General features: G+C 49.5%; 9 protein-coding genes across 9 annotated transcripts; 6 read left to right on the top strand and 3 right to left on the bottom strand.

Moving 5' to 3' along the window:
* Positions 1 to 724: 724 nt before the first annotated feature.
* On the top strand, positions 725 to 1,401 carry N7466_007220 (cornichon family protein; the record flags this gene model as incomplete). Its single annotated transcript, XM_057166609.1, has 4 exons — positions 725 to 825; positions 933 to 1,088; positions 1,168 to 1,234; positions 1,309 to 1,401. 4 exons carry the CDS (start codon positions 725 to 727, stop codon positions 1,399 to 1,401), a joined length of 417 nt encoding a protein of 138 aa, XP_057019650.1.
* Positions 1,402 to 2,189: 788 nt separating this feature from the next.
* On the top strand, positions 2,190 to 4,034 carry N7466_007219 (WD40 repeat domain-containing protein; the record flags this gene model as incomplete). Its single annotated transcript, XM_057166608.1, has 2 exons — positions 2,190 to 2,306; positions 2,403 to 4,034. The coding sequence occupies 2 exons, from the start codon at positions 2,190 to 2,192 to the stop codon at positions 4,032 to 4,034; spliced, it is 1,749 nt and encodes a 582-aa protein (XP_057019649.1).
* Positions 4,035 to 4,379: 345 nt separating this feature from the next.
* bna4 (kynurenine 3-monooxygenase) lies at positions 4,380 to 6,368 on the bottom strand (the record flags this gene model as incomplete). Its single annotated transcript, XM_057166607.1, has 3 exons — positions 4,380 to 5,576; positions 5,678 to 5,892; positions 6,248 to 6,368. The coding sequence occupies 3 exons, from the start codon at positions 6,366 to 6,368 to the stop codon at positions 4,380 to 4,382; spliced, it is 1,533 nt and encodes a 510-aa protein (XP_057019648.1).
* Positions 6,369 to 6,775: 407 nt separating this feature from the next.
* Positions 6,776 to 7,937, bottom strand: N7466_007217 (RlmE/FtsJ family methyltransferase; the record flags this gene model as incomplete). Its single annotated transcript, XM_057166606.1, has 2 exons — positions 6,776 to 7,759; positions 7,830 to 7,937. The coding sequence occupies 2 exons, from the start codon at positions 7,935 to 7,937 to the stop codon at positions 6,776 to 6,778; spliced, it is 1,092 nt and encodes a 363-aa protein (XP_057019647.1).
* A 1,348-nt stretch (positions 7,938 to 9,285) lies between these two features.
* N7466_007216 (putative MFS multidrug transporter) lies at positions 9,286 to 11,167 on the top strand (the record flags this gene model as incomplete). Its single annotated transcript, XM_057166605.1, has 5 exons — positions 9,286 to 9,480; positions 9,551 to 9,808; positions 9,863 to 10,041; positions 10,098 to 10,771; positions 10,824 to 11,167. 5 exons carry the CDS (start codon positions 9,286 to 9,288, stop codon positions 11,165 to 11,167), a joined length of 1,650 nt encoding a protein of 549 aa, XP_057019646.1.
* A 541-nt stretch (positions 11,168 to 11,708) lies between these two features.
* N7466_007215 (EF hand domain protein) lies at positions 11,709 to 15,089 on the top strand (the record flags this gene model as incomplete). The annotated part of the gene is made up of 1 exon (XM_057166604.1): positions 11,709 to 15,089. The coding sequence occupies one exon, from the start codon at positions 11,709 to 11,711 to the stop codon at positions 15,087 to 15,089; it is 3,381 nt and encodes a 1,126-aa protein (XP_057019645.1).
* Positions 15,090 to 15,207: 118 nt separating this feature from the next.
* On the bottom strand, positions 15,208 to 15,444 carry N7466_007214 (uncharacterized protein; the record flags this gene model as incomplete). The annotated part of the gene is made up of 1 exon (XM_057166603.1): positions 15,208 to 15,444. The coding sequence occupies one exon, from the start codon at positions 15,442 to 15,444 to the stop codon at positions 15,208 to 15,210; it is 237 nt and encodes a 78-aa protein (XP_057019644.1).
* Positions 15,445 to 15,504: 60 nt separating this feature from the next.
* N7466_007213 (uncharacterized protein) lies at positions 15,505 to 19,937 on the top strand (the record flags this gene model as incomplete). Its single annotated transcript, XM_057166602.1, has 11 exons — positions 15,505 to 15,614; positions 15,707 to 16,180; positions 16,264 to 16,494; positions 16,551 to 16,831; positions 16,895 to 17,465; positions 17,936 to 18,164; positions 18,384 to 18,621; positions 18,674 to 18,745; positions 18,809 to 19,315; positions 19,372 to 19,532; positions 19,602 to 19,937. Coding segments are annotated over 11 exons (3,210 nt in total), but the record flags the coding sequence as incomplete, so codon positions are not given.
* A 961-nt stretch (positions 19,938 to 20,898) lies between these two features.
* Positions 20,899 to 22,215, top strand: N7466_007212 (phosphotransferase family protein; the record flags this gene model as incomplete). The annotated part of the gene is made up of 1 exon (XM_057166601.1): positions 20,899 to 22,215. One exon carries the CDS (start codon positions 20,899 to 20,901, stop codon positions 22,213 to 22,215), a length of 1,317 nt encoding a protein of 438 aa, XP_057019642.1.
* Between the last annotated feature and the right edge of the window lie 11 nt (positions 22,216 to 22,226).

The raw sequence follows: 22,226 nt of genomic DNA, 5'->3' as shown, positions 1-22,226 counted from the left end.
TTGAATATCTCGCATTTAAGAAGTACTACCAAGATCTTACTACTAAGCAGCTTAAATGCACGTTGTATCCGAGGACACGTGTGCGACGTCATCTCTCACGCCCATTAAGCTTTCCTTTTCCATTTTTTCCCTTCCACTTTTCCACTTTTTTCCCGCAGATATTTCGAATCCAAGTTAGCTTTCTTTTTATTTTTTTACTAGTGTAGTTTTCTACAGCTAGGGAGTACAATTTGACAAGCTCGGCGTTGTCTTCCCGTAAGTTGTATACGCTGGAGGTGGTGGTTTGTCCCAGCCCCTCCACTTTATCCAATGACGCTAATGCCCGCGCGCCAGTTGCTGTCCACCGCCGCCCGTTCAGGTTGGCTCGATTTCGCTAATCCAACGAACCCGATACTTTGCAATAATCACGACTCCGATCCGCCTCCTCACTTCCCTGCCCTGCGTCTCGTCTGCGTCCCCACTCGAGAGCTTTAGCTATCACGCAGGTGTTGATCTGTACGTATACTCAACCCCCTCTGAATGTCTCTGCGGAATTCTGTGTTCCCTGGGTCTCAAACCCCACAAAAATCGTCTCCAATTCCGGCTCTGCACTCCGCTCCGCTTGAATCACTCCCCAGCATTCGCATCCACCACCTCAGCTAGATTGGCGTCGACCACCTTCTGACGAATTCTCCATAGCCTTTAACCCCTATTCCGCTTCCTCGATTCCACTTCTTAGCCCACAATGTCTGGTGAAGCGTGGCTCTACTTGTTGGCGGTGTTGATCAACGCCGTCAACCTGTTCCTCCAGGTTTTCTTCACGATCATGTACAGTGATCTGGAGTGGTGAGTTTCCCCAAAAACACTAGCTCAGACATCCCGCAGTTATGTGGTGGAAGAGGTTTTTTTTCTTCGTTCGGCTTCGCTGATTCTCGCCTCCCCTTTTCCCACAGTGATTACATCAACCCTATCGACCTGTGCAACCGTCTTAACGCCTACATTATCCCCGAGGCTGCCGTTCACGCTTTCCTGACCTTCCTCTTCGTTATTAACGGATACTGGCTCGCCATCGTCCTTAACCTGCCTCTCCTGGCCTTCAACGCCAAGAAGTATGTGTTGCCACCACTCTCTGAGCCCCCCCCCCCCTTGGTATATGCTTCAGAAAGGCTAATTTGAGGGCTTCATTAGGATCTACGAGAACCAGCACCTCTTGGATGCGACTGAGATCTTCCGCAAGCTGAATGTGCACAAGAAGGTCAGTTTGGAGCTACTCTGTCTTGTTTTAAGGACTCAAATTTTGGAGTGGAAACTAATCCACATGATTTATAGGAATCTTTCATCAAGCTCGGATTCAGCCTCTTGATGTTCTTCTTCTACCTGTACAGCATGATTGTGGCTCTCATCCGCGATGAGGGACACTGACTTCGCGATAAGACTGATTCTGCCATGCGCCATGGTCGTTCTAACTAGCTCAAGACATTGTTCGCCGGGATCGCATTCTCACATATACCCGCATCAACATTTCCAACCGATGTCCGGGTCTGAACTTGTCCATGTCAGATACGATGCGACCGGGTTTTCTGGGCAGCCACGATTTTGACGATTTCATTTATTACCTTGGCTTACTAGGAGGAATGGAATAATGCCGTATATGAGAGAAATTGTGCTTCCATTCTTGAGATAGAGGGTCGGACCTCCGGTGCGGTGATGATAGAGAGTTACCGGTGGTGTGGATGTTGGGTTTGCTCGAGGAGGCGTTTGGAAGAGGCTCATGTACTCCCTTCAGCGTCTCGCTCTGTGCTTTCTTTTCTTATTTCAATTGTTTATCTTATTATCATGTCTTGCCATCCTTTTGTGTCCTATCATGTCTTTTTGGCTTGTGGGTTGTATATACCTCCCAAGCGGTCTGGCAATGAAAGCGTACGATACCCAGTTTGGTCCGTATAACTCTTTTCCTGTCGCCTCGTAAATGGGATGACTTGAAATTTATCATGTATAGTCGCAACTTTGTAAGAAACAAAAGTGAAACCTGCATGTGCAGGTTGTAGACTTGAGTAAGCTTTGAGACACTGAGGTCATAAGCTATTGCGGTCTTCGCTCCGCGGTTCTGCCGACAACCGTAAATTTCCACCGCCAAACTACCACCCTAAACTTTACATCTTGTCGCGATCGAGGTTGATTCACTTAATCTTCGCTCAGGAAAATTCAAAATGTCAGGTTTATTAGGTGCTGGTTATGACTCCAGCGACGATGACACTACCAGTGTGCCCAAACCTTCGGTGACGACCGCAACCAGGGTCGTTGCTGCACCAGAAGTCAATACAGAGGTTTGGTCCCCTACCCTCCCCCATGAGCCCTTTTTCTTATTGAAATTGTTTTGAATCCTTTCATTTGGTGCACAGATAATGCTAACAATCTCATAGGATGAAGCACACATGCAGATGACTCTCGCAAATACCACACAAGCCCTCACTTACAACGCCACCTACGATGACCTGACACGACCTTCTCAAGGGCCTGCCAACCCGTTCAAAACTGCTGGCCCAGGGAATGGCATTAAGCGCAAAAATATTCCAACTGGATATGCTGAGGAGACCGCGATGAGCGAGGCTACCTTTGCTACGCAGCGTCGCACCTTCGAGAGCTTGGGGTACTCTCGCAACCCATCTCGCCCGGACGAGTTCGTCGGAGATATGGAGAATGTCGCAAAGTACGGTGGCAAGGATGTCGTTCAGCTGAAAGTTAGCAAGGAGGCTTCTGCTGCGTGGCGCGCAAAGCGACAGAAGAAGGGCGATTCGAGTATCGTCGAGGGCGAAGGCGCGTACCTAGGCCCATGGGCGCAATACAAAAATGATCAAGAATACGAGGAAATCGAGGTCGGATCAGACGAGGAGCGTGAGCTCGCAAGTGATGAAGAATACGTGGAAGAAGGCGAGGAGCTTACCGCTCCGACAGCGCTCATGCCGCCTATGAGCAAAGAGGCCACCGACTACGCGAGCGACTATTCCAAGGAGGAAACGACCGAGTTCCACGGCTCAGAGGAAAGAGATTACCAAGGCCGCACATATATGCATGTTCCCCAGGATTTGGATATCGATCTGCGCAAGGAGCCCGGCAGTGTCAAGAACTACGTGCCCAAGAAGCTCGTGCAGACCTGGAAGTCGCACACCAAGGCCATCACCTCGCTCCGTTTCTTCCCTGGCTCCGGCCATCTGTTGCTTTCGTCTGCTGCAGACGGAAAGGCCAAGATCTGGGATGCGTTCCACTCGCGCGAACTGCTGCGCACTTTCTCAGGTCACTCGAAGGCCATCTCCGACACAGATTTCCACCCGACCGGCAAAACTTTCCTTACTGGTTCTTATGATCGACAGATGAAACTGTGGGATACGGAGTATGGTAAGTGTATTGGCCGGTACACAACAGGTAAGACGCCCCACGTTGTGCGCTTCAACCCGAGCCCTGAGCACTCGCATGAGTTCCTGGCCGGTATGTCCGACAAGAAGATTGTGCAGTTCGATACCCGCTCTGGCGAGTTGGTCCAAGAATACGATCACCACTTGGCTGCTGTCAACACCATTACTTTCGTCGACGATAATCGTCGCTTCATCACTACTTCGGATGATAAGTCGCTTCGTGCATGGGAATATGGTATCCCTGTGCCCATTAAGTTCATTGCAGAGCCTTACATGTTTGCCATGAATCGCGCTACCCCCCATCCCAACGGCAAATATGTTGCTTTCCAATCTGGTGATAACCAGATCGTCGTCTACGGAGCAACTGATAAGTTCCGTCAGAACCGGAAGAAGAGTTTCCGTGGCCACAACAATGCCGGATATGGTATTGATATCAAGATCTCACCTGATGGGCAATTCCTTGCATCTGGTGATAGCGGTGGCTATGTTTGTTTCTGGGATTGGAAGACTGGAAAAATGTATCATAAGATTCTTGCCGGTGGAAAGGAGGGTGGTGCTATTACATGCTTGGATTGGCATCCGCAAGAAACAAGTAAGGTGGTCACTGGTGGTCTGGATGGTATTATTAGGTATTGGGATTAGGGATATTTCTTCTGTTTGTTTTAGTTCCGGACGTTTATACCAGCCTCGCGGCGTTGAAAATCCACTTGTGGTATCCTCTTCTTGTTTCTTATTTCTTGGTCTTACTACCTCAGCGCATTGCTGCATTTATTCTTAGACCTGATATATGTCAATTTCATGAACAGGGTAGAGAGAGCTTTGCATCATTTTCGAGAATGCGTTGAATCAGTTTCATTTTGTTGCAGAACGTTTGAATGCACACAATGCAAGTCTATAATGCCAAGTTGCAGATACCACTATAATCAAGGCGACTTTCAATAATTCAAGTCCCAATAATGCCACTTATTTTTGCATAAATCAAAGCTTTCACCTATGCGCAATTCCTCTCCAAAATCTCGCCAGCTGTCTCAAGCCGCACCTCACGAATCCCGCCGGCGAAACCTCTCGCGGATATCTCCAAATCAGCACAGCCAAGGCGCCCACACCAACAAGCAAAGCGGAGCTAAGACCCAGCCCCAGCATCTGACTTTGTCTCTGCACAGCAGCGACCACATCCGAGTACCGCTGGTTACTAAAACTGATGCGGGCATATTGCGTCTTCCATCCCAGGAAGGGCAACCGCTGATCGATCGTCTCTTCGATAGTTTTCCGCAGCTTGTACAGCGGCGACTTGACGCCCCAGCGCATCTCGAGATAATTCTGCTTCGACAGATCATTGATAGCATGCGTATCATCGCATCGCAGATTCGTGTAGGCCTGGAACGCAGCCTGCCGACGCACGCTACGGGTGTATACGCTCGTATCCGGATCGTAAACACCATGCTGGTCCAGCTGCTCGAATAGCACGCGGACATCCTCCAGCCCGGCGTTCAGGCCTTGGCCGTAGAATGGGAGGACGGCGTGCGCGGCATCGCCGATGATGACGACGCTAGAGCTATAGTGGTGCGGTTTGCATTTGATGCTGATCAGCGGGAGGTGGGGGTTGAGGGCGAATTGCTCGACCAGGGCCTGTGGGTCGATCAGCTCGGGGCAGACGCCGGGGAAATGTTCGTGGAAGGAAGCCTGGAGGGCCTGGGGTGAGTTGTCGAGGGTGGCGTAGTGTGCTGCTGGGGCGAAGAGGGTGCATGTGAAGGACTTGTCTGCGGAGGGGATGGCGATGAACATGAATTCGCGACCCGGCCAGATGTGCAGGTGGTTGGGGGAGATGGCGAACTGGGCATCTTTTGTGGGGGGGATGCGGAATTCGCACCAGAGCGTGTCGATGTATTCTTGCTGGTAGTCGACGCGGGCGAACTTCATCATGTGGAAGCGGGTGGCGGAGTGGGCGCCATCTGCGCCGATGAGGCAGTCGAAGGAGACCTCGATCTCGGGCACTCGGCCTGCGATGCCGAGATCGTCGGCTTGGGGCGTGTCGCCTGGGATGCGGCGCTCGAACCAGGCTTTGTTGGTGGTGAAGTCTGCGCCTGTTAGTTTGTGGTTGAAGAAGAGCTTGACGTTGGGTGTGCGCTCCAGCTCGTCGAGGAGGGCATTGTTCAATGCGCCTCGGTCAACGGCGTTGATGGCCTGTACGCTGGTTAGCAATTGGATTTGGAATTTAGCCGCGCTTCGCGTGACATGGGAACCCCTGTCTGCTGTAGGCACGAGAGTTGCAGGGATGTAAATACCCGGCCATGAACGTCATAGGCTTGAGCGGCTTCCCACAGGGAGCCGTTGTCCCGGCCGTGGATCATCCGCCCGTACATGGGGATCGTATCGCGGAGGACATTTTCGACCAATCCGGGTCGTTGCGCTTCTTGGATAGAGTTGATTCCGCGCTCTGAAAGAGCCAAATTGATCGACTTGGTGAAGTTCAAGGGCACAGTTGTCGGGTCACGGAGATCTACGGAGGCGGCACAACAGGGAAAAAATTATTGACTTTTCTTCGGAGAATTTCGCGACAGGGATGCATGAAATGAGGCACAAGAGTGCATTGGGGACGCAGGGCCACTTCATCCGTTTCGAGCCTCTTTGCTTTTTTTTTCAAAGGCCAGTTGAAACTTGAATGGGATGACTCTTGCGATTTGAGTGGCAATGATTTTTATTTTTCTTGCCATCGGTGGAATGTAGCCCGCATCACAAATCAATAAGTTGTAGGTGGTCTTGATTGTTCATCTTGGCTTTGTGTTTGTTTTCTTCCTCGGTTTCTCTCTCGTCGCAATGGGAAATGACTCAAATCACTGGAATTTGGTACATACCTCCACGCAGTTCATATACCTCCACTTCGTCGCCGCGGGAAGCCGCGTACAGCGCCGCTAGGGATCCAACTGGTCCCGCGCCCACAACCACCACCTTCTGCTTAGGAGTGACAGCAGCCATGATGCAGCCGGATATGGAATATCCTATGAGAACAGTGCAAGGTCCCTGGATACTGGAGAACCCCGGAGCAAAAACCCCAGTCACGTGCTGCGGTATCGGCCTTTGCTTAATTGAGCGATTCTTTCCAATTTGATCGACCGGGGAGATTAGTCAGCCGGGTCCTTTTAGTTAACCGGCGCCTCGTGCCTGAGGCTCTACGCTAATGGTATATTACTAATTAGGCAGGGATCGCCACTACGGAACCATGGATGATGGGCCAATGGGGCAGCGCTTCATTAAAAGACTAATATCATTGAGTTTTGAGCGTTCACTTTGGCTAACTAAACTTAATAAATCATAACAAACATACTAGTACTTGATGATCACAGCACACACACGGTAGTCAATCTCATGTCGTAAAACATGATTTACACGCCTGCCTGTTCACCATTACCATCCTTTCCCCGCAGGAATGCCCTCGTCATACCGTCTATCTGAATCGTCCAAATAGGCTCAGCAAGATTGACCAATTCCTCGCCAAACGATTCCACGATATCCTTGATGGGCTCTTCTTCAACACTCTCCTCACGAGAGGTCTCAGGGATGTCAATACCAAATGCATTGGCTGTGCGTAATCTCCACGAAGCTCTTGCCTCCCGAAGCAACCGGCGTGCTCTTTTATGCTGGGGCTCCACGTTCTTCGCCACGAGATAGAACGAGCTACGCTTCGCATGGCAGGTAGAAGGCTTGAAGAGATTGAGCTGAGAAAATTGGTTAAATGCTTCCAGAAGCCGCAGGTTGCGTTGAGTCCAGGCCTGGTGCAAGAGCATCACGAAGGTCCCAGCAGGCTTGATTTTCTGCAGAGCCATAGCAATCTGCGCGTCAAAGAGACGACGAGCGATGTATCCGGATTCCTCTTCCGAATCAGGAGCGGGAAGAACGTGTCCGTCGCAAAAGATGAGGTCGAACTGCTGTCCAGGGAACAGAGTGCGGTTTGAGAACTTGGCAGTAGGCGAAGGATTGTCCTGCGATGCCGGGATTGAGAATCCAATCTCACCGGCAAGCATAGTGAGATCAGTCAGCTCGACTTTGAGTCGTGGGTTGTTCTGCCAGTCGTCGAGATAGATTTCAATTCCACCTTCGCTCGGGGGCAGGCTGATAGCACACACTTTTGCGTAACGGTTGCTTTTCAACACAGTGTAAGTGAAGCCTCCAGGTGCCATGCATAGATCGAGAACATCATAGCTCATTCTCTTGGCGGGGGGAGGGATCAAATTGTAAATCTTTTGCAGCTTGTCACCAAGTACCTTCATCATGTTGAAAAAGACAGTTCGCTGGGCTTCGGAAACAGTGACAACAGCACGTGCCTTTTGTCCTTCATAGTATTTATCGGCTTCGGCAGACTTCCATACCTAACAGGAAGAGTAGTAATGTCAGTGTGATATGCACGTGAATGAGGTATAAAGATCGAGCATGTCCTACTTCATCCTGAACTTGCAAAAGGTTGGTAAAGATTGCCGATTTGGATTTCAAGAATTCAATGATAATTTTGTCATTCTCATTCAACAGGTCTCCACTTGGAGGAGCCATCTTGTTGGTTTACAATGGTTGCGAAGAGACTGTCACGTGCTTGATGTAGGGGAAGGGTGAGAAGGTGAGAAGGTGAGAAGGTGTGAAGATGTGAAGGTGAGAAGGCGAGAAGGCGACATGGTTTGAATCATGAAGTTGGGAAGCGCGAGAGGTTGTAGCCAGCTCCCCTCCCCAGTTCACTATATAAAGACCTCACACCTCACACCTTGGAACGCCGGTGTATACCACTAGTAGTACGTGACACTTCCCATCCTCTCTCACTTTCTTTTACGTGAAGTTGGGTCATATATTGCCAAATGAGCATTTTATTAGATCTCTGTTGCTTAGAACGCAGAACACATGAGCTCAAATTCCTCCAAGATTCATTCACGGTAAATTTCTCTCCGTTATGGACCTATTAGATATTTCCAATCTTTTGAATATTTTCAAGCTCGGTTGGAAGACAAGGTTCCTGGAATTTCCAGACCTTTTACCATAGAAGACGAGTCTATTCGAGAAGATATGATTGAGGCTTATAATGTGTTTTTTGTCAACAAGCTCACAGGTGCAGGTTGACAATTGATATTTTAGCCTACCAACCAGGTGCCTCCCTTCCAAGATTCGATACGGATATGTGCCTAGTACTTCCAATTTATCCACAAGTGCATCAACTTTGAATGAGATACAACATCCAGATAGTTATAGGTGCCCACAACTGATGACCAACGGGAACTATGAACGTGAACCAGAGCTAGAACTTCAACTGCGCATTTTCGAGCTCCAGCCTCGATTCTTTCCGGAAATAAACTCCATATTTTTAGAAATCCCCAGAACTCATTATGATGGTGTCCACGGGTGGAGTTGCGGTCCAAATCAATTTCAATCAATCTTCTGCCATATTTCCAAGGTTAGGACCTTGGGGCTAGCATGGTAAGCATCCATCGCATTCAGCCTCAAATGCTTCCACTTTGGGTTTATGATGTCTTGCCTAACAGTAAGATGTTGACCGAGGCTTACTGTCGTCTGGAAGCGGCCCGTCCGCCGATGGCCCACTGTAATACCACGTTATCGGTCGCCTTAATCTTATCACGGCTCAGCTTTGCCGACGCGGGATCTGAGCACTCGAGTGAGGAGAATAAAACCAATCTTGCCACCGCTCATTGGTTGAGTCCACTATTTTCTCTGTTTCCAGAGCGGGGGAAGGCCGCTTATCACCACGTGAGTGTGAGGACTTTTGAATAAGGTAAGACGTGCTTCCTCTTCTTGACTCACTCAAAGCTGAGACTCAGAAAAAATTCATCTTTCAATATTAAATGTGGGATACCCGTGTCAATTGATCTATTGACACACACGGAGTAGCACTATCGCCATGGCGCTCGAGCGGAATCCCTCCGAAACCTCCCCGCTACTGGTGCCCGGTAGCCGCGATGCAACTACCGGAGCAATTGACATCCCCCACGAGGAACGGGCGGAATTAAGTGAAGAGGATGATGACTTGGCCAAGGAGCCATTTCAAGATGCGAATAATCAACTCAAATATCTTGTTCCGGCGGTTTCATTAGGCGTAAGACGAATCCCTTATTCATCTTGCCTTTCCGCGCCGCTTTTGCATTCCTCGGCTAATGGAAATCTAGATTTTTATGTCGGCTGCAGATCAAACTATTATTATGGCCAGTTATGGTCAAATCGGTAGTGATTTGAAAGCTCTGAATTTGACCAGTTGGATTGCTACTTCGTACTTCCTGACTCTAACCTCTTTTCAACCGCTCTTTGGCAAATTAAGCGATATCTTTGGCCGGAAGGGATGTCTCCTTACTGCCTATGTCATATTCGGAATGGGAAATCTAGGCTGTGGACTCGCACGCAATATCAATGAACTGATTGCGGCACGCGTATGTTCATGTAAAGCACTGGCTCTTCAAATTCGAATACTGACCCGGAATTAGGTGATCCAAGGTATTGGAGGTGGTGGTATGACCACTGTTGTCAGTATTTTGATGAGTGACCTTGTCCCCTTACGTGATCGAGGTCTTTGGCAAGGGATTCTCAATCTTGCCTACGCTACTGGATCGAGTGCTGGCGCACCTCTAGGCGGGATCCTCGCAGACTATATCGGCTGGCGTTGGTATGTTTAACCAGATTTTGAAAATAAGTATGGACTTTCTGACAAAAATTATACAGGGCTTTCTTATCACAGTTCCCCCTCTGCATAATGGCGATTATTGCTGTATCTCTCGTGCTCAAGCTTCCAGCCCGCGAAAACACACACTGGAAGACAAAGCTTAAGCGTGTTGATTTCCTTGGCGCCGTTGTCCTCGTCGGCGCCGTCCTAGGTTTCTTGATAGGTTTGGATCGAGGCAGCAATGTTTCATGGACGATGCCATTAACAATCATTTCGCTGAGCGTGTCGGCCTTCCTTTTCATTGTCTTCATCCTGGTGGAACGCCATTTGGCAGTCGAGCCTTTTGCACCGAGCCACATCATCTTCAACCGCACCTTTTTCTCTCTCTATTGCTGTAACTTCTTCAGCTTTGGGGGATGGCTTGCTGCCCTTTTCTATATTCCACTCTATTTCCAAGCCGTTGATGGCGTATCGGCCACCGTTGCTGGAGTGCGATTATTGCCCAGTATTGTTTCTGGTGCTACAGGATCAATTCTCGCTGGTCTTATTATGCGATGGACCGGGAAATATTATTGGCTCACTCTTGCGGCATATGCATGCTTGACCTCTGGCTGCACCTTGATTTACCTTTCTTCAGGTGGTATCATGACAAGCACTGTGTGCATGATCATTGGAATGGTCATGTCGTCATTCGGTAATGGAATAGGAGTTACGACGACTTTGATTGGATTGAGTGAGTCTTGTTCACGTCCTGCGACCCTTCCAGCTACTAACCACGTCATTAGTATCGAACTCCAGTGTTGAAGACCAGGCAGTAGTCACCGCCTGCTCATACCTGTTCCGATCCTTGGGATCCGTAATTGGAGTTTCATTATCGTCCAGTGTGGTCCAACAGCTTCTGCGGGAGCGGCTTCGTTCCGATCTGCATGACAGCAAAAACATTGACGAAATTGTTAACGGAGTACGAGAGAGTCTTAACTATATCAAGCGATTGGACCCCGATATTGCCAAGATCGTCCGCAACTGCTATGCCTGGTCGACTAACAAGGGCTTTGGCCTTCTGGCTATAGTGGTGTTCTTTGCCTTTTTCAGCGCCTGCTTCATACATGAGGCTAAACTGAAACGGTGATGAATCATTTGAGCCGAGCTGATTTTACTTACAAATCATACTTAACACGGAATCTAGCGTTGCGTAGTTCGTGGTCAAAACTTTGCATTAGACGGATGACCTAAAATTGTTTCTATACCGCCACATACCACAGCCAATCTTTAGATTCCCAGGTCCATTTTTGGGGGTCATTCAGCGTCACATTTATGTACAAATGTACTGAGAGAACAAATTTGATTCATGAATAACATTTTAAAGGCCAAGAAGTCGTAAGGTATGAGTTTGTGATGTAGCTAGTAAATAATCAACGTTTGTATCGGTCTGCATAATAGATTGCATTGACTTACCGACACCTAATTTCTGGGGCTCCACCCCCGTGACGTTTCACCTCACCAAGTCCTCAGGCAGTTCATGACAACCCCAACCTCGAACTCGACATTCAACTCTCAAGTCATCACGTCTTCTGACATTTATTTGGTATTGAATTTCGATCGAAACCAAATTATGGCAGTTCTTTCATCGTGACATCTCCCCTGCAGCTTTCACCAGCTCAAGCTCCGCCATGTCCGAGTCGCGTTCTGGGCCAGTGTCACTGACACGATACCGGCCTATTTTGTACCTCTTCACCGGCGTTGCAGCAGCTTATGCCCTTCTTTACATCCATAACAATGTAGTGTCGTCGTCCACCTCCCAACCCTCCCTCCGCCGCCGAGGCGCCGTCCGCCGCACAAGACGAAACGAAGACGACGAGTCAGCAATCACAGAAACCCCCTCTTATCGGGCAATCACCCACCTCGAGCAGCTTGAACGCCAAAATGGAGTTTACGGAACATTTCGTATAGAGACCGAAGATGGTCGCCGTGTGGAAAGTGGCCTATTACCGTCATTGCTCGCAACCCGCGATCAACTGATGGAGGAAGTCGGCGTACCGCCAGCTCACGCCGAGCGCATGCGCGAGATGATGGAGGACACATTCTTGGAATCCTTCCTTGCGCTTGATTTTCCCGCGTCACACACTCTCCCCGAAGAGAGTGTGGAGCGAACATACCTCACAGAACAGCTGCAGCGACGAGGAATTTCCAGTGCGGGAATCGAGCGGGCGCTCATCCGATTCAATGCTGATGATAATTACGGCGATGAATTGCGCCGGCGAAGGCAGAATGGCGAACGCGTCACCCTTTCAACATCGACTTTCCCCGACGTGGCTCCTCCGGTCCCCGAAACTGCAGAACCCGCCCCAGAGGACCAGAGCGTTTTCTCTTGGCGTGAGGGAAACAATGATGGATCGCCTACTCGAGAAGGCCAAAATTTGCTTAACTTGCTTTACCACATTGCGGAGGACCAATCGCGCAGGGATGGGTACATCCACCGAGGAGTGACTTGCAATAGCTGCGGGGCCATGCCTATTCAGGGCATCCGCTATCGGTGTGCAAACTGCATTGACTACGATCTATGTGAGACCTGTGAGGCAATGCAAGTGCACATCAAAACGCATCTGTTTTACAAGGTCAGGATCCCAGCTCCATTTTTAGGAAATCCGCGTCAATCCCAGCCTGTATGGTATCCCGGAAAACCGGCAATGCTCCCACGAAACCTTCCACGACCATTGGCGAAGCGCTTAAGTCGAGAGACCAACTTTGAAAACACAGAGCTCGATGCCCTCTGGGATCAGTTCCGTTGTCTTGCAAGTCATGAATGGGCAGATGATCCTAACAAGCTTTACATGGCTATTGATCGCAAAACCTTTGATCGGTGCTTTGTGCCCAACACATCTATTCGTCCCCCTCCTCCAAGTCTGATCTACGATCGTATGTTTGCATTCTACGACACCAATGGAGATAATCTTATTGGATTTGAAGAGTTTTTGAAGGGATTGGCTAGTCTCAACAATAAGAGCAACGATGAACGACTGCGACGTGTTTTCCGTGGGTATGATATTGACGGTGATGGTTACGTCGAGCGAAAGGACTTTCTACGCGTGTTCAGAGCCTACTATACACTCAGCAGAGAACTTACTCGTGATATGGTCGCCGGATTGGAAGACGACTTTCTTGAAGGTGGAGCTCGTGACGTTGTCCTCGGTAGCCAGCCCATCAGCTCCGCATTTCCTGGCAATATTCCCACTAGTGAGATTTCGCGAACTGGTGAAGGCAAGCGCGTGAATGTTGATGGCGACATGGAAATTGTTGATAATGGAGGAATCCTGCGACGAGACGGTCCTGACACTGGAGATCGACATTTGGTGATTGGAGACGCAGCTGCTCGAGAACAATTCGGTCGAACAAGGCCAATCTTCCCATCTACTCTACAACTTCCAGGTACTGTGTCCATCCGTCGTCGATCCGTTGTGGAACCTGCACAATTGGATGACGGCGACAACGATGAAGAAGACGACGGTAGTGACTCGGATGAATCAGGCTCGTCCATTGCGATGGGAGGTGGCTGGCCACCCCCGGAGCACATCCACGAGGAGGATATTATTGAAGCCCTCGGAACGTATGTACCCCCCGAACAAATCAACCATGCGACCGATAGGGCCCGAATCGTGACAGCCGTGTACAACAGAATGCGTGAAGAAGATCAAAGAAGAATTAACGAAACCCGCCGAAATGGAATTGACGAGCGCTGGCGACGTCGTGCGTTCTATACCGACGAGGAAGACGGCGGCACTATCCCGGAAGGCTACCAAAGAGATCCGACTTTTGACGACTATGAAGACTCGATTGCTGAATCGCCAATTGACTCACACCCGCCGTCACCCCGCTCACGTTCATCTTCTAAGGTCCGATTCCAAGATGATATCGCCGATGATTATGACGTTCGATCCAACCCGTCGACCTCTTCACGAAGCATCCCTGTTGGTGAACGATGGGGTGGCTTTGAAATTCCAGAAGTTGAAAGAGACGCCGGTAAGGAGATCCTGTATCAAGTCACGCAGCAGGGTTTCAATGAGCTCCTCGATCTTCTGTTCAAACAAAAGGAAGATCTGCTCATGGAGGTATATCGAACACGCGCAGATCGTAAGATCTGGGCCCATGAGATCCAGCTTGTGCAAATGTCTCCCCCACCCCCGCCACCTCTCAAGGAACCTGAATGGTCCAGGGAGCAAGACCTTCAAGATATGAGAACTGAATTGTCCGAAAGATCCCGATCTCTCGATGAGTTACTTCATCGCTCCGGTTACACTGTTCAGACCTCTCTGCCAGGGCCAGTTTTAGCACCTCCGTTTACTGGTGCGGTGGCATCATCTGATGATGACGTCCGACCTACACATCTTTCCGACCCGGAAAGTGAATATGGGGTCGGTCAGGATCTTTCCTTTGACGATGATTCCGATACAGCTTCGCTCGCCAGCTCAACATATCCGGACGGCCAGGTCCATATTTCCGACGCCGCCTCCTACAATGGATCTTCAGACGATGAACCCGAGTCAGTCATTGAAGAATATATGGACTACGATCCAACCCTTCCACAATTCCGTCCAGATGCAGAGACACTCAGACCTCGACTCTCTTTCTGTGATGAGCCACAAGTGATTACCGATGGCCCTGGCACTGAAACGTCCTCACACAGTTCCCACTCCGATCTGCCCGAACGACTTCGTCTTGAGCCTCATGGAACCACTTCTCTCCCCGCTCCTCCATCACCTCACTCTTCCCCCCAGGCTGAAGAAACAGCTCCCAAGCTTCCTCTTCCTCCCTCTCCCATGCAACCGCTCCCCCCTCCAAAACACTCTCCGCCCCGGCCCATCAGCACACCTCGCCGACCTTCGTCGCGAACTCTCGCCCGTTGGGCATACTTGAATCAAGTGGAGCGTGAAGCGAAGGAACGCGGTGGCAATGGTGGCAGACTCAATTATGATGAGTTTGCCCGCCGAATGGCAGCCGATAAGGGGCGCCGGCTGGCATTTGTGGCTAGTTGGATTGAAATGGCTAGCTTCTGAGTAATATTCTTTTGGACCTTGTGACCCGTGTACATTATTAGGTATGAAAACTTGAATTTGTTATTTTCCAGAAACATTTGAGTGGTGCTCCTCGCAATGGATGATCATGCAACCTTGGTTAGTTAGGAGCAATCCGTAGAGCGTTATTATATTTACTGCCTTCGGCGTTAACTGCAGAGCAGTAGTTCGTCACAAAACCCTGGGAACCGATCCAATCGACCGGACCGGACCGTCCCCTCACTGAAAGGGGTGAGTGGGGCTGGTTAGGTGGGCGAGCGGCGTTCGAGCGGCGTTCGTCGAATGCCGTTTCCGATCCCTGTCCTTCTCCCTGTTGCTCTTCCTGTTCCAGTTCCATTCCCCCCTTTTGTCTTCTGCTTCCACTCGGTTTAGATCACTAAGCAGGTGAGCGGCCAGGATGGAATCCACCGTGCGCTCGCCTCTGCCTTATGGAAATGCCTGTGCCAGCTGTGCTCGTGCCAAGTGTCGTTGCGTCCCCCGGAGGGGTGGGGGCAGCCGCTGTGAAAGGTGAGGGCACCAACTCCGTGCGGAAGAAGATTATTAACGCAGTAGGATGGGAACTCATTGTGAGATTTATCATAGTCTGATATTGTTCACAGATGTCACCGTTTGAACAAGGAGTGCCGCGCTCCTGAGGGACGTCGCAAGACCCAGCCCCAGACCTTGTCCAGGTCGGTTCAGCTGGAACGGAAAATGGATGGCCTGATGTCACTGCTGACCTCCTCCTCCGGCGTTCGGACAGATCTGCCAATTCCAATTCGAGGGCAAATTGATTTTGAATCAGAAAGGGAAGATGAAGAAACATTAGCAATTGAAGAAGAGTCTCTGCACACTTTTCGAACTCAGCGGCTGCAGTTCCTCCCCCTGATCCACATACCGGCCACAACAACCGCTCGTGACCTGAAACGGCAGTCGCCATTTCTGTGGCGTTGTATCATGACTGTGGAAAGTAAGCATACAGCACGTCAAGCAGCCTTGTGTGTAAGGATCCGGGAGCTGGCGGGGAAGCGGCTGCTGGTTGATTGCGATAAGTCCCTGGATCTATTGCAGGGAGTGTTGGTCTATCTTGCATGGTATGGTGTGCTCACCTCCCATGGTGATTGATTGACATGGGATTTGCTGAAATTCTCTCCCTTCCTCGCTTACCATCGACCAGGATCACGTTACACAGCCAGCCACAAAAGTCATCGCTCTGTATCTATTCCCAAATGGCGATCGGGCTAGTCTTTGAGCTCGGCCTCGACAAGCCCGCGCCTCCGGATCTTAGCATGACAGTCTCAAACTCCAATGCCGTAGGCCATGTGCCGGGTTTGAAAGCATCGATTTCAACTCTGCGCACAATGAATGAACGCCGGGCGGTATTGAGCTGCTATGTGCTGACATCGATGTAAGAACTCATATCTAGTCAAGGGATTGAACATCAAATTGACAGACCTGGTACAGAATCGCTCAGTTCCTGGGTCGAATGGATCCATTGCGATGGACCCCGCATATGAAGGAATGTCTTGATCTCTTAGCGCACAGTGAAGAATCGCCTGGTGATGGGGTGCTAGTCCAGCTCGTGCGCACCCGACTTCTCGCGGACCAAATTCTTCAAGGTCCCTGGAGCGAGGGCCTGTATGGCCTCAATGCGACGCAAAACCTAGCTGCATTCCACCTCAAGGCACTGCAGTCACGGTTGGAGACGATCAAGGCCGAGATCCCCATTCAACTGGCTGATAACAGTATGTAAATCCCCTGGCAATTGAAGATATTCCGTTTATAGCTACTTATTTAACCGGTCTTAGAACCCATTCTCTTTCATTTGTACGACACTGAGCTTAGTCTTTATGAGGTCGCTCTAGTAAAGCCCCTTGCAGACGAAGAATTCAGCCCCCAGCGACTCGATCACCTCTACGCCTGTCTCCACGTGGTGAAACGGTTTTTTGATCTATTTTTTACAATTCCCCCAGCTGGATACTCGTCCCTGGCACTCTCTTATCTTACACAGGTGTCGCACTGCTTGGTCACCCTCTTCCGCCTATCGACCTTGGACTACCCGGGATGGGACAAGAGCGCGGTGAGAAGCACGGTGGACATACTTGTCATTGCAGAGCAGATTGCCACGCGCATGGGCCAGGTGGCGGATGCGGTTGGGATGCGCAGTGAGGGGGCGCACGGCGATCCGTTCAGTAAGTTGGGTATGATGATGCAGAAGCTTCGGAGTGAATGGGCAGTACTATTACCAGAGTGCCCGGAGGTGGTAGCCGATCAAAGCTCAGGTGAGCCATTCTTATCGAGCATGGGGATGAGTGATCTGGATAGCTTTATGAACTGGTCAGAGATGGCGTGGTTGATGGAGGGGGTTGGGACCGGGGGGTTCATATAATGCTGGTAAATACTTACATAGTAGATTGTTACTCAGATCAATGTACAAAAGTTTGGGATCTTGGATATCAACATTTGAAAAATCCATGGGTTGCTGATTGTTGATTATAGTACAGACCCCCAGCTCAATCATTGGCATTTGAAGCAATCCATTCCTATTGAATACAATTGTTTCAAATGTAAACGAATATTCATTTAAATTATTCCTACCAATTTGAATTAATAGAATTCAAGCATAATTCCTTGTGCACCCGGCGAGTTGGCACGGTAGGTGCGGCGTTCAAACGGGGATGGAACGGGAAGAACGGCGTTCGGGGATGACAGCATCCAACGCCGTGTTTCCCTTCCCATACCCATACTTAAACAATCCAAAGCCTACTAGTACCTCTTTAATTTGGTCTAAAGCGTTCAGTGCAATACCAATTGAAAGTCTCAAGGAATTTCAACATATATTGGGACAGAAAACGGCCATCCAAGCTCCATCGCGCCGCCAATATGAACGAAGGCAGCCAGCCACATCTTCTGAAATCCGAACACACCCCGTGGAACCATGATCTGAATGCAGAGAACTCCAATAAGAGCGATGAGTACGAGCCAGAATGGGTGGAGGGAAAGGCGCTGGTGATGGTGATTGCAGGTATCACGCTTGTCGTGTTTTTGATGTTGTTGGATATGTCGATTGTTTCGACGGTACGACGAGCATTTGAATGCTGGAGAGCTGAAAGTTTAGACTGACGTGAACAGGCCATTCCAAAAATTACCAATCAGTTTAAGTCGCTCGATGATGTTGCATGGTATGGGAGTGCGTACACAATCTCCAGGTATGGTTGAATGTAATGCAATATAGAGAAAGGCATAACAAAAATAGCTAACGACAGCCATCACTCACTCTCTAGTGCCGCTCTCCAGCCGCTGACCGGGAAATTCTACACTTACTTCTCTTCGAAGTGGACACTCCTCTCTTTTTTCAGTATATTCGAAGTGGGCTCCTTGATCTGTGGGGTAGCAAACTCTTCCAAAATGCTCATCGTCGGGCGCGCGGTTGCAGGAATGGGTTCATCGGGCATGATGAACGGGGCGTTAAATATTCTGGCCGGTGCAGTGCCGATCAAGAAGAGACCGGCGATGATTGGGATCATCATGGGGGGTAAGGCGCTCGACAGAAATTGATCTTTCCGCAGGGCTGACGTTTCTCGCAGTGGGCCAACTGGGCTTGGTTGGAGGGCCCCTAGTTGGTGGTGCTTTTACAACTTACTCGACTTGGCGATGGTGTAAGGCTTCGCAACCTATACTGATATTCTCCCGTCAGAAAGGCACTACTGACTTTGTTCTAGGCTTCTATATGAACCTTCCCATCGGGGCATTAGTTAGTGCCCTGCTCCTATTCACACGGATCCCAGACCAAAAGCCAAAACAGCCTGCCCGAGAGATCCTGCGTTCCGTCTTCATGCAAAAGTTTGACTTAATTGGGTTTGTGCTGTTCGCACCGGCCTCAATCATGCTTCTTCTGGCGCTGCAGTATGGTGGGAATGGCTACTCGTGGGACAGTGCGACAGTCATTGGCCTGTTCTGTGGATCAGTTGCGACTTTCGTGGTTTTTGCCTTGTGGGAACGGCATATGGGCATCAAGGCAATGATTCCGGGTCATCTAGTCCGCGATAAAATTGTTTTTTCCAGCAGTCTACTATCCATGATGATCTTTGGGTTTACGATGACTCTCTCATACTACCTGCCCATCTACTTCCAGTCCGTTCGAGGCAAGTCCGCCTTGTTAAGCGGTGTCAACTTGTTGCCAACCATTCTATGCCAGCTAGTCATGGCCGTGGCATCCGGGGTGCTGAGTGAGTGTCTCCCATTCTCTCTCGTCTTCTTTGGCAAAGCTCATCAGTATCGATAGCCTCAAAGCTAGGTTACTATCTTCCTTGGGCTGTTCTCGGAGCTATTCTAGATGCCGTGGGAAACGGCCTGCTCTCCACATTGTCACCTACTACCTCGGTGCCCACCTGGGCCGGTTACGAATCACTGGTAGGATTCGGTCGAGGTGCCATCTCCCAGGTTGTGAGTTTTGCATTCTTCCTTATTCTTCTTCTTCTTCTTTTCTTTCTCAATATACTGATACACATCCAGCCAATGATCGCCATCCAAAACGCGGTCAAAGGTGATGACGTATCCACTGCTATGGCCATGATGACCTGTGCCCAGACCTTTGGCGGGTCCATCTTCCTGGCCGTGGCAGAAGTCATATTCGCTCAGGGCCTGAGGACGAAGATTCCCGAGTACGCCCCCTCTGTGAATGCCGAAACAGTCATCCAGGCCGGGGCGACCGGATTCCGCCAAGTTGTGTCGGCGCAGGACCTTCCCGAAGTGTTGGTAGCGTATGCGCAGAGTATAGACCGGGTTTTCTATTTGAATGCCGCACTATCCTGTGCGCAATTTGTCTTCGCATGGGGAGTTGGATGGAGGAGTGTGAAGAAAGGGAAAGAGGAGAAGGATCCACATGGTAGCAGAGCAGTCTAGGTAGATCTCTGTTAGGAGAAGTGAACCATGTATGATATGACCCATTCTGGTCACATGGTCTGCTCCTAGTCATGCTGCAGCGCGTTTTAGTTTCGTGTTAGAGTGCTGGTTCTGGTGTTGGTAATTAGTAGTCTGGGAAGTGAGAGCTTCTCTCTCCTTTCCTCCTTCTCTCCTTCCTTTCCCCTCCATCCCGCTCAGTGAAGAAGAATATCACAGTTGATCCTTCTTTTTCTTCCTCCTCATTTCCATTCGTTTTCTCCAGTTCTACAGTGTAGATCTGACAATCTCTCTCCTCTCTGAATATGTATACGAATTTATATATCATTCTGAATACATGCAATTGAACAGAAATCTGGACAGAAATCTGGACAGTTAACGACCATTTAAAAAAAAAAAATACAAGATTGTTCCACATAAACAGGAAATACCCTTATAAGATTATAGGAAGGAATAAATGATGAAAAAGATATCTGCACGATCATATCTACTGGAAAAACAAACATTGAATGGATTATGGAAATTCTAGAACGTATATCACAGCAGATATTTGGGGCGTGGTCGGGCGCCCCCAGCCATGTGGTATCCTCAACTCATCACTCACCGAGTCACCATGACCTTACTCGCAGGATTTACATGATCTATTTACCTGAGCAAACAATGAATGATCTATCAAACTGCATGTGGAGGCATTCGTTCCCATCAATCAGGGAGCTCTTTAACTGGAGTTTAACTGCCGCGCGGATTTGGGTCCTCTAAACCTGTCGCACCCTGTCACTTGTGTACGTGCGCCACAGTCCGCCAATTCAGGCTGCGGATAAACATTAACTCCACGCGACAATATCCCATTATCTTATTGTAGCCCATCTGGCATCTTTTCAACCTAACCAATGTTTCAGGTCTCCCCAAAATGACTTCAGATCTTTATCACGGCTTGACTTGGACCGAAAACATATTCGGCCTAGAACCTCGATGGACTTATGAGCCCGAAATCAGCGCCATAGAGCGAACACTTCAATCGCTCTATCCGTCGCACGCGATCCAAGTCAGCTACCTCACTGAGGGCACCTTCAACAAAATCTACCGTGTCAAGCTCGACGACGAGTTCCTAATCCTTCGCGTTTCTCTCCCCGTCGAACCCATTCGAAAAACGCAAAGTGAAGTGGCCACTATGAAATGGATCCAAAGGGTAACAGAAATCCCCACGCCCAGGATCATCGCTTATGATGCCACTCGGGACAGTGAGATAGGATTTGAGTGGATACTCATGACAGAAATTCATGGGAAGCCTTTAGCCGATCATTGGAGACAACTAGACATTCCTGCCAAGTCGAAATTGACCAGAAAATTTGCGGAATTTTCTGTTTCTCTTTGGAGGAACCAACTCAAGGGTATCGGCAACCTCTACTCATCAGCAACGACAGATGGGAAATCGGCCCTGGCTGAGCAAACCGTGCCCAGTGAGACTAGTGAAGGACTGGAAAATGAAGGGACTCAGACGGGTCAGGTTGTGTCCCTCGATTTTTTCTCGGGCTCCCACGGTCGCCAGAATGTGCCTCGAGGGCCATTTTCATGTACCAAAGACTGGATAGATGTTTGTCTTGCCCTTTCCAGAAACGACTACCAACAAATTCTAGATGAGTATGCCGGACGTGAAGATCTCGATAACGACACCAAAGAAGACATAGAAGTCGCAGAGAAGATGCTCAAGGTTATCGAGGGCCTAGAGAACATATTCCCTATTGTTTTCCCAGTCGATACCGAAGTTGCTGAGCCCAGTGTGATCTTCCACGAGGACCTTTCGCTGTACAATATTATGGTTGACGACAAAGGAGATCTAGCAGGTGTATTGGATTGGGAGTTCGTTTCAGCGATGCCATTATGGAAGACTTGCTATTATCCCAAATTTTTGCTCGGACAACCACGTCATACAAAACCCGATATCGAAGACTACGATTCAGGTAATCCACAACCCAGGACTGCTTACTGGGAGCACTTGGATGAATATGAAGCAACAATTCTGCGAGATGTCTCCATGGAGGAGATACGAAGACTGGACCCGGGGTGGGCAGATCTATTCGATGCGAGTGATCTTAAAAGGGATTATGGAGCAGCTGTGGGTTTTTTGAATTGTTGGCTTGGGCGTCGCCAAATTCGGCTGTGGGTTGAAGAGGTGGCTTCTGGTAACAAAAATCCTCACAGTTTATGTGCGCAATTAGGTTGCTAAGCCATCGATTT

The sequence above is a fragment of the Penicillium verhagenii genome, assembly GCF_028828195.1.
Source record: "Penicillium verhagenii strain IBT 33310 chromosome Unknown utg000007l_segment0_segment0, whole genome shotgun sequence".
Classification (NCBI taxonomy): Eukaryota; Fungi; Ascomycota; class Eurotiomycetes; order Eurotiales; family Aspergillaceae; genus Penicillium; species Penicillium verhagenii.
This window is presented reverse-complemented; position numbering and strand designations above follow the sequence as displayed.